The sequence below is a fragment of the Homalodisca vitripennis genome, chromosome 2 (assembly GCF_021130785.1).
Source record: "Homalodisca vitripennis isolate AUS2020 chromosome 2, UT_GWSS_2.1, whole genome shotgun sequence".
Taxonomy (NCBI): Eukaryota; Metazoa; Arthropoda; class Insecta; order Hemiptera; family Cicadellidae; genus Homalodisca; species Homalodisca vitripennis.
This window is the reverse complement of record NC_060208.1, coordinates 141,709,725-141,721,509: the sequence shown is the minus strand read 5'-3', so window position 1 is coordinate 141,721,509 and position 11,785 is coordinate 141,709,725. Positions and strand designations below refer to the sequence as shown.

General features: G+C 37.1%; 1 protein-coding gene across 1 annotated transcript; it reads right to left on the bottom strand.

Moving 5' to 3' along the window:
- Nucleotides 1-1,340: 1,340 nt before the first annotated feature.
- On the bottom strand, nt 1,341-2,104 carry LOC124355826. The gene is made up of 2 exons (XM_046806979.1): nt 1,627-2,104; nt 1,341-1,465 (listed from the first exon to the last, which is right to left on the bottom strand). The coding sequence occupies exons 1-2, from the start codon at nt 2,102-2,104 to the stop codon at nt 1,341-1,343; spliced, it is 603 nt and encodes a 200-aa protein (XP_046662935.1).
- Between the last annotated feature and the right edge of the window lie 9,681 nt (nt 2,105-11,785).

Here is an 11,785-nt window from a genome sequence, read left to right as displayed (position 1 = left end):
ACGAGTGGAGATAAAATTAAAATAAATAATATCATAATAGTAGTAGTAGTGGTAGTAGTAGTAATGGTATATAAATATAAGCTACTTTAAAAATATAGTACTATTATTGTTATATTATATATATATATATATATATATATATATATATATATATATATATATATATATATTAACACAACTTTATATAGTCAATTTAACAAAGCATCAATTTAAACTGAACAGAAAACGAACAGCAAGCAGTAGAAACTCGGTCGATTACTTCTCACTTACACTTCGCTGATGAAAGTCGCCCTGGGGAAACGTAATTTAGAGCTCTCGTTTCATCTGTTCGTTAACACCCTCAGTAGTTGGGTTCGGCGAGTCTTGTTACTGAATTACCTACCCTGCTGCATGAAATCCAACACTTCATTTTTGTTACGTTTCAATCTTGTCAATGTATCTTTTCCAAACGAATTACCTAATTTACCACTTCACGTAGACGTTATTATGATTTCACATCTTTCTTAGTATGGCTAATAACGTAGGCATAGTTATTATTCATTGATATATTTAATAAGAAATTATAAATTTTTCCAAAGAATGTTGAAATTAAAGTATTTTTCCAAATTATCTGACAAATAACATATTTAACGCCATTAACACACGTCCGATAGTTGTGAGCACCAGTTTGAACAAGTTATTCTTAGAAAATGGTCATAATTATAGTCAAAGTTATTATCAATTATACGTTTACATTGATTATTACAGGATTTAATTTCACACCACATAAGCGTTTATGTGGGGAGTCATCACTACTGTAATTATTCTGTGTTAAAAAGGAGATTATAATAGTGTAGTGTACATTATATGTATTATATATGGTATATTTTTATACATAAGCTTTCAAATAGAAAAGCAGAAGCTTATAATAAGAATAATAGAGCAAAAGATAATAACAATTATATTGAAATTTAGTAAATTTTTTATTTTGACATCTTATGTGTGACTTTATATAACAGTAAGTATGACTAGGAATTTTTAAATTTATTTAAAGTTAGCCCACAGTAATTGGTAATAGAGAGTGTAATTGACAAGCACGCTCGTAAGATAATACATTATAATAACTGATTTTGTTAATATAACTAAAGTTTAATGTACGTTAAATTGTTTTTTGAGGGACAGGCAGGAAAATGCTTTTGCGTAAACAGGTGACCATCCTGTAGTGTGAGACTCATACTTACGTAGAATACCCACTAAAAACCACCTCTACTCTTTCTAGCCAGGATTCTAGCCTGGAAATCGCTTATTGCTATAAACTTCAAGCTAGGCCTAATTTTGGCTTATGCCCAGAGGGCTCGCACCTATCTAGCCGTTCGTATCTTGGATCTGTCCCGCGTTCCGGTCCATATCACTCTTTTTGACACGGAGTATACCCAGCAGCACCAGTAGTCATTGCCCTCCAACATCCGGTCACAGACCGTGTCTACTGAAATCATACAGAAAGTTTGAGTCACTTCAAGGCGGGGCCTTTCCCAACGAGGGCAGCGGAAGAAAGTGTGTTCCGTGTCGTCGGGAACGCCTGAGCAATAAATGAAAATCCGGCGCAACGGCCTTGCCCCATTCGGTGTAGGTAAGACCGGAAGTAACCGTGACCACTCAAAAACATTGTGAGGTAGTAATCCACCTCGCCATGCCGCCGTTCTACCCACGGTTGGATTTGTTTGATAAGTCTGGCAGTCCAACGTCCACGGGTGTCTTTTTGCCAGCTGTTTTGCCATTGCTGGTACTTACGAGAGCGCTCTTCAGTCCTTGCAGTGTCCTTGCCAATTTCACCTTTCCGCTGATAAATTGCTTTCCTCTCCCCTGCCGAAAGCTTGACGGGGATGACTCCAGCAATAACCAGGACGGCAAGCGCAGACACTGTACGGTAGGCGGAACACACCCGGAGCGCCGCTTGACGCTGTACCCGGGCGATCCGTATCCGATAAAATTCAATATTTATTGTGTCTGCCCGCACCTCAGCCCCGTAAAGGAGCACGGGCTGGACTGCAGACATTATCAGTCTTCTCCTGCTTGACTTGGGACCACCGACGTTGGCCATGAGCCTGCTAAGATGAGTTACCATCTTAGAGGCCTTGTCCGCTGTACGGAAAATCTGTGCCCACCAAGACGCCAAGGTATTTTGCGGCTCGCGTGGTCTGGACCATTACATCTCCCACTCTTAATGGGTCGACGGTGTCGATTCGTTTCCTAGTTAAAATCACGATCTCTGTTTTGCTCAAAGCGAGTGACAGGCCGTGATTTTCTATCCATCTGTTAACGACTCGCATGACCTGTTTCAGTTTAACCTGGGCCATTTCCACGTTGCGTGCAGTGATTAGGGCTGCGACGTCATCGGAGTACCCAACTAAAACCTTTTCCTCCGGCATCTAGAACCTAAGGAGGCTGTCGTAAGCGACGTTCCAGAGATCCGGGCCTAAGATGGAACCTTGTGCGGCACCGGAAGTGACATCCACCGTGCGCGGCCCCTCTTTCGTCTCGTAAATGAGAGTTCTGCATCGGAGGTAGTCTTCTATCAGCCTCCGCAAATATGCCGGGATGCGAGAGGTGTTATGCAACGCGTCCAGCATATCAACCCATCTCGCCGAGCTAAAGGCGTTCTTGACATCAAGCGTAACAAGAAGCACTACTCTGCGAGAGAAACTGTTATAGCTCTCGGCTATGTTCACCGCTTGCTGTACCTCTCCGATTGCGTTGATTGTTGATCGCCCCTCCCTGAAGCCGTACTGACGCGGGGAAAATTCACCGCAGCTACAACGGCGGGAGTCAGTCGGGCTCGAATCAACTTCTCGCAAAGTTTACCTGCCGTGTCCAACATACAAAGAGGCCTGTAGGATGACGGCATATCGGGATCACCTTTCCCCTTGCTGATCAGTACTAGCCTGGAAAGTTTCCAAGGAGAAGGAAAATTCCCATTGGTTAGACAAGCGTAATACATATTCAGCAGGAGCCGGGTATTGATGTGCAATACGTTTTTGAGGGCCTCACTAAGGATTACATCGGGGCTGGGAGCTTTGTTGCTCTTCAGGGAGCGAACGGCCATTTCCAACTCCTCGTTGCTAAAGAGAGGAAAGTCCTCTACCCGTCCAAAAGCGAGCGTAGCGGGTGGTACGGAAACAGAGATGTGACGATCCTTTCCATGGTTGCGCCCTCCATTACGGAAGGTGGAGTGCGTGCGCAGAGTCTCTTAGTTACTATCTTGTAACCCAGACCCCAAGGATCGGAATCGACATAATCTCTCAGTCTCCTCCAGCTCTCAGCTTTGCTCCGTTTGATGGCCCGTCGAAGGGTTTTCTTAGCAGCCTTGTAAACCTCCGTCTTACTAACTCTGTCTGCGGGTATTCTCGATTTAGTGGCGACTCGTCTTGCCCTCAGGCAGTGATTCGTAGCTCTGCAATCTCTGTTGTCCACCAATAAACGGGTTGCCTAACGCACCGGGGTTTCCTGTGAGGCATTGACTGGTCGCAAGCCGAGACAATTAATCCCATCGTAGATGTTACCAACGCCTCAACACTAACCTCACCAGCTGTCGCATGATCCACTGACGCTCCCGGTGCTATGGCATTGGTGAACTTCATCACGTCCAGCTTGTTGGTGTTCCACCGGCTTGTGACTTCCCGAGATACATATCCTCGGAATTGGGTGGTGTCATTATTGAGGACTTCGAAAAGAATATACTAGTGGTCGCTTCACACGAAATCCTCCAGTACTCTCCAACCAGAGATTCTCGCCAGCAAGGACTCAGACGCGAGAGGTGTGTCGGGGATCGTACCCCTCTGCCCGGGACGCCGGAAGGTAGGTGTGTCACCCTCGTTCAGAACGATAAGCCCGGCCCTGGCAGACAGGAAATATTGTCCCTGAGAGTTAGTAGAGGGCATTCCCCACTCGACAGCCCTCGTGTTAAAATCTCCGCCTACGATGATGTGCCCATATTTTAACTAGCACACGCTCTTCCAAACGGTCGATTTTTCTACGGAAGTCCTGAATGGCCTCGTTGGGAGGTAGGTAGCAACTAAAAAAACGTCACGCCCCTACACTTTACCCAGGTAAATCCACGGTCGCATCCATGACTAAGCACCGGCTTTTCTGTATTATTTCGCGCCCAAAATGCAGCAGTACCGAAACTGTCGGGAAACCAGGAAGGTATGGCCCTATTACGAAACTGCTCGCTAACTAAAAGTGCACCAACACCGTGTTCCTGGGCAACCTGGTACAAAAGAGCATCAGCTGTTCTGGATCTCTGGAGGTTGCACTGAAGTATTCGCATCTAAGATACTTTCTTCTTTACCTTTTCAAGTGCAGCTTTGAAAATGCTGCGCTTTCCAGAACCGGGAACATGCGCCAGGGAGTTCCCACCGAGACCCTTATATTTTCAGAGGAAGCAGCAGGACTTATCGCAATCCTTTCTCTTGTGGTCGTTTCCGCGCTACCGAAGACAGTTTTTACTCCGGTAGGGCCCCTTGCATTTTCTGGAGGAATGACCGTACCCGAGGCACCGGAAGCACCTCGAGACGACCACCCACCGTCTGGGCCGGTAGTTTACCCAACCGACCTTCAGGTGCTGGAGGCTCAGCAGCTTATTGGCGAGCTTGTCACTTAATTCGACAACCGCCATTCGCTGCTGGCTCCGGTTTGGTTTTGTCAACCAAACCTTAAGGCCCGCTTCATTTACTTTAACTTCGGGAACAGCGTTTACAATAGATTGGATCACCTCCTCTTCCGTGGAGAGTCCGTCGAGGTCCCGGATTTCACCCGAGGATTTCGGGTCCAACTCCCGGATTGCTCCCTTCTCTCCTAGGGCTGCCTTCAGAGAGGCGGCAAAATTTACCTTGTCCTGCAGAATTTCTCAGTTCCAGGAGAACATCTCCGTTCTGAGTCCGTCTGATAGACTTTACCAAGGTCGCCGTATCTTCCGGCTTAGCTTTGGTCTTTAGGTTTCCCAGGACTTCAGCAAAAGATCGCCCCCCTAAGGGCTTGATCAGAATTGCCTCTGACCTGTGTTTTCTTGGCCTGGGTCTCTTGGCTGATGGGGGTTTCGCCCTTGGCGCCTCCCTTACCGAAGTGTGTGGAAGAGCTTTTGGAGGTGCTACTACCGCTTGTTCTTTATAGGCTGCCTCCGCTCGCCTCATCTACCGCCTCTACTTATGAGAGAGTCGTTTCCTCCACTCCCCATCACCAGATGGCTTGGAATCAGGAGGTACTTCCCTCTCGGAGGCAGCCTGGGGCATGGCCAGCCCTCTTGGAGAGACCTACGTCGCCCTCTCCATCGTGCTAATTGTTGTTTTCTCTGGTCGTTAGGGCTCTTTACCTCAGGGTTCGGACAGGACGCCCTCCGAGCTCGCTTACGGCCAGGTAACTTCTTTTCAGAAGTGCCAGTCCTCTGGTTCAGCATTCTTAGAACCAGATCCATCATCTGTTGGATGTTAACATATATTATGTTAGATGGAATAAAAGCTTAAGACATTAAATAGAATACTAGATTTACTTTTAATGCAAAGCAATGTAACTATTTTTTATTTAATGTATATTAAACTAAACATATATATGGTTTGAGAATAAGATTGAACTGTAGGCATAATTATCATTTGTCAATTCCCTTTGCATAAATTAATCAAGGCAAAGTAGCAATTAGTGGTGTTGCCGTTGTGTAGGTGTGTGAGAGATTGTAAGGTTGGCCGCAGCTGTTACACTCAGCATGTCACTGGAAGATGGAATATGTATGTTTATCTCCTGCTGTCAGCCGTTCCATAGCAAACAAACCTCAATTCGGTGGCTTTTACTAATAAATATACAAAAACTGCTATCGCAATACTAGAAAAAACTAGTTGTAATTACATTTTCTTAAAATAACACCTTATTCTTAAAGACATCCATATTTTGGATTTGTTTCTATAATTTTAGTATACTAATTTTAGTACATAGGAGTATGCTTAGACGTTAGATTGGTAATTGGAAAATGGTTGGCAGATGGTCAGTTCAAAGAAACAAACAACAAGTGTTAGTTATCTCTATGTTTACGTATCATATTGAAGGACATGTTGAATACAGATACGTTAATCACTTTATTACTTGTTTATGATTTTCCCTGGAGATTCCCCTTATCATAAATTTCTAGGAACATAGGCTGTACGGAATGGAAACCTACACAACAAAAATAAATATAACTAAATAATAAAGTAGCAAATATTTAACAATTATAAAAATAATACAAATTCTCATATAATAATGTAAAATTTAAACTTTGTCAGTAAATATTGTATACCTATATTCAAATCTAACTATTTTGTATTATTATGCATAAACGATTAATCAGCAATTATTAATCACGTTGTGTATTGTTATTTATATTAATACATTATTAATTAATTTGATCTTGGAACTCCAGATGCCACTTACACTGCCAAATAGACTAAATTCAATTTTGGTTTGTAAAACGGTATACTTGAATTAACAAAATTTTAACAATTTATATAAGCAATGATTTTAAATTATTTTTGTCACATTTTGAATAAAAGTGATTATAAAACACAAATTTAAAAAAGTATTATCACAAAAATAATTTTTGCGAAGAAATTCTTGAAAATTCAAATATCTAAACTATTCATAACAATCACGTGGTAAAATAACGAAGAGAGAAAAACGAGCGTACGCCTAACAAAGTACGGATTCACTGTATTATTCAGGCTGCGTGCTCATATATTGTAAGCTCTCAGCAAGCATCTCAGTTGTGTGCGTGAGGACGTGTAATAAAATATTTCAGATTTGTTACAGCAGACTTTTCTCCAAAATGTATACTGCTAGTCTGAAAATATATCTTATTAATAATAATGTTATTAACTTGAAATTAAATATTGTATCTTTACGTTTTAGTTACTGCTATACAATACAAGATGTGTAAAATCTAGCCTATAACACCAGTGTTCTAATAACTTAATATTATATATTCTCATATATATTACACATTTTATCTCAGCCAATCAGAGTTCCATAAAAGTCCTAAAGAGAAACATCCTTCTATTTACAACTCTTCTGAGGAAATCTAACAACATTAGGATAATATTTGAAAATATATTTATACAATGCATGGTATAAAATGGATACAATGTATCAAAACAGATACAGTCTGAAAACAACGCATTAAAATTATTTCAAATTTCTTTATAAATAGGCTATATACTAGAATAATTGTTGTCGAATTACCTGAAATTAGTTATTAAGTATCCTGACACCAGTTGTTACATTAAAATATGTTTACAGTAAGCTTTAGCATTCACCACCTGTTTGTTACGGAGGTGGGAACTATCCTTACATTCTTGATTAACTAATCAATTTTAAAAACGCTTTTTGGTTATTATATTTTCAGTTCATCAACTTTGTATATTTAAAATTTACTTAAAAAGTTATGTTTATTTTATGACTACTAAAAATCTTTAAAACAATAACTTTGCTATATTATTATACTAATCGCTTATTATTATTGCAATACGGTCATGTGTTAGAACTAGGTAGTAGTATGTCACATGACGTATCGAGTAACGTGTCTCTATGATATCCAATGAAAAATTTCCAGCCGACAGTTCATTTCGTTATTGACACACAGAAAGACAGACATTCTTACGGTAATAAAGAATTCATCACCCGGAAAACAGAAGGAAAATCTTTTCGGCCAACTGAGTGATAGATTTCAACAGTGCTCGTTCTTGTCTATGTAAAAATGAAGTTTGATGGAAATTTTAAAGTTTAGAAACTAAACATGTTTTTATTTTAAATGATCTTAGTTTCATATCAGTGTTTAAATAACAAAAGTCTTCAAACCACATCGCCATAAAATTACGTTTTATGTATAAGTAGAGCAGTGCTAAATGTGTCAATAATGTCATGTATTAAGGTTTTTTTAAAGGTTACAGAGTTTGATTACATAATTATTTATTTTTCTTCCCAATACAATCATGGTTATCCATAACATAAATGTAAAAAAAACCTCAGCTAAATCCCTTGTAGTGATATGCAGCATTATCATGTTCTGTATTAATCCTAACTTATAAACAAAGCTGCATTAAATGTAAATTATATATACATCAGCTCGTTTTTCAGATATTGTGCGAACAGGGAGTTAGATTGGCAGAGAGAAATTTTTCCTCCATCACGACTGATAAACTGCACTAACGTTCAACTAATAAAGGATAATTTGAGAAATCCATGTAGTTTTTTTCTAATTTATTTCCATATTTTATCCAACCCGTCCTGAACAGGTGATTTGAACTATGACAAAACATTTAAAACATTATTTGACAGCTGACTTTTCTGTTCTCTCATGCGAGACAGTTAATTCGACCATATAGGAGCCATATCAATGGCTTCTTTTATTCTTGTGCTTGTAAGGCTGTTTGGTGGAAAATCCTAGAACCCATTACAGATTTATTTACAATAAAATTTCTGCAAGCATAATACTTCTAAATATAAGTAATATTAAAATTAAAATAGATAGATTAGATCTTGATGTTAATGCAAAAATGTAACATAACAGTTCGAGACAAAACGCGCAACTTGAAGTTTTTGTAAACAAATAATTAAATAAATATTATAAGTCTAATAACAAATATATCTCTAGAGTTTAAGCATAATGAGTAATATCAAACCTCATGTGGTAGTTACATTAGCTAGAGTCTAACAATTTACATTAAGTTATTGGTTTGTTTGTTGCAATTATGTCATTAACTAGAGTATCTCAATAATTCTAGTTAATCGATTTAAACTATTATTATTAAGATTATTTTATATATGGAGCTGAAGTAAATATAGTCAGTAGTCCGATCATGGCTTCAATCTCCCGAAGTGAGTGATCCGTTTTTCAGTTTCGCCGTGTGAGTAATTTATTATTAAAGTATTAATCTATTTTGAATTGGAAATATATGTTCTCTAATTATAGAAATTTAAAGAATACATTGTTTGTACACCCAAAAAGGACCAGTTTTTTATTATGGAACAGAAACGTGATGAGACAATAAGAATTCCTATTCATCTAGACCACATTAGAGAACTTATGGGTAAGGTAGACAGACCTATTTTGTAGTCTATGTGCCTTTGGTGTCAAAACGATTCAAACAGATTGTTTACTTCATCTGATAAAATAAGAGTACTGTACTATACTTTTTTATTTTACTTTTAAAGACTTTTTAAGTCTTTACCACCTACCGCGTTTCGACCTCTTCAGACGGACGTTTGCTCCAGAATCTACGTGTCAGTCTGTGAAAGTTGATTTGATTTATTTTTAAGATTGTTTTAATGAATGTTTCCACTGCACTATGTGAAAGGTGGAATGTAGCCAAGTAGATCATTTGTATTTAATAAACCCATTTTATTACGTTTTATGTTAATGTTTTATTATTTTAGAAGAGAGATACATACATTTACTGTAAAATGATGATACCAAGAGAATGTAAGTTAACCACATCAATAACTTAAAATTAATATATTACCTTATACATTTTATTATTAAAATTACAATTTCACATATAGGAGCAATATTTCAGTTTTATTCTTTTAAAACTTTACTTCTGAGATTAATGTATTAAAATGCCGTTTATGTTGGTTTTTTACTGGTTAAGTATATATGTCAAATAAAATAGTTTTAAAAACTACTGGTAGCATATTTAGTTCTAGAAATTTCACGTATTATAGTAACATTATATTAAATCTTTGACAAAATAGCGACTAAAACGTATGAGTAGGGTTGTTAGGAAACAGTTTAAGTCCGGATATTGCAGTTAATTACGGCTAAATCCTGTGATGAACAAGGAGATTCAAAGAGATTTGTGATAGCCGTCAAAAGCGTTATCAGTCTGATGTCGTCTAATCATGAAATATCGATCTCGATAGTCGTTGTAGTTAAAAATACTAGTTCAAAGTCGTTTTAATATAAAATAATCAATTTTTTATTACATTGAATCATAAAAAATAGCGACTACAACGGATAAATAAGGTTAGTAATAAACAGTTTTATGTCTGGAGATTGCAGTTAATTACAACTAAAACCACTGCTGAACAAAGAGCTTCAAAGAGCTTTGTGATAGCTGTCAAAAAGGTAATCAGCCTTATCTCTTCAATCATGAAATATTGATCTCAATATTCGTTGTAGTAAGAACCTAACAGTTTACTGTCGTGTTTCAATGACGTTAAAAATGCAAAGTTAAAAATAGTTACTAACCATTTTATAATAGTTTGTGAACTATCAATTTCAATTAGCCCTAACTTTAACTACTAAATGTAAGAAATTAAAAAAAAAACTATTTAAACTGTTGTACAAAAATTTAAAATTTACTCTATGAAGATTTTTAAACGGGATTGGGAATTAACGTCTCTACATTTAACTGGTCCAAAATAGCTATAAATCACTAATTTAAATTTATATTTTGAACTTTAATAAACTCAACTACATTTGTAATAAAACTGTGTTCCAATTAAGCCAAATTTTATTTATGTGGCTACCAACACATACTTGTCTTACACTAGGCATAGTGCAACAATTACCAATCTCAGTTTGGCTCTAGTATTTCGTTTGACTATTATTATTAGGTCACTCATTAAATTGTCTAATAAGCTTAAGTAAATCGTTTGATAATATATTAATAGTACTTATGATATTATATTTGATAGCATATAATGTGAGTTTTTCAGTGTTACTTGATATTATTGTTTTTTACATATAAAGCGATTATACCGGTAACACGTGGAGGGTCGTCAAAAGGAATATATGTGATATAATATATAGGGAAAAAAGCAATTTACATGGTAGCCTATATTCACAAAAACTTACTTTATCGTGGAACACTGAGAGGAATATGTTATAAGGAAGAGATCGGTCACCAGAACATTAATTTTTTTTAGGAGTAGTATAATATTAATACCGATTATAATAGTATAACGGTACCTATCTGTCACACCTTGTAGCTTCATAAGCTTAAAAGGAATCTTTACAGAAAAATATTTAAATCAAAATGAAGCAATGATTGGAGACCGAATCTATAACTGAAAATGACAACTTTTCAGTCTTCTTTCTCAGTAGTTTTAATATTGAAAAAACTCTTATCTGTATCAGATTATCTGTAGTAAATATTTACAGCTATAAATATATGACACACAATTTATTGTTTGAGGGAAACTAAATGTTTACAATGACAGCAAAACTTCAAATATCCCATCGAGAATATATAAGGCATTAGCTCAAAAGTGTGTAACTCTATGTACTGTGCAAAACCTGTGCGTCAAAGTTATAACCTTATTGCTCCCAGTACATACCATAGCACTCTTGCATAAAAGCTCAGCACGATATCATAAGGTATTTAGATTTGGAAATTTTAATGACGCAGATAATTCATTTTTTATTCAGGCAAACTAACTTTTTTCTTACCAGAATTACAGAAATGCTTGCCTTATTTCTAGAAAATGCAGTTAGTGATGCTCAGGTAATAGCCAAAAAACAAAAATCGTAGGGGAATATGACATATCCTTAATATTACTTTTTAGGAATGAGCACATAATACATTTATTAGGTCAACTTACCACGACTCTTTATCACAAAGAATTCATGTAAATTATTATAAATCTAAAAAATTGCCCAAACAGGAATTTTTTGAGGGTAGGTGTAGTTTTTAGAAAATATTCAAGTGGCAACATAAGTCAGTTGGTACTTCATTTTAAAGGTCTATGTATCCTGGGAATTTGGCGCCATAAAACTCAATATTAT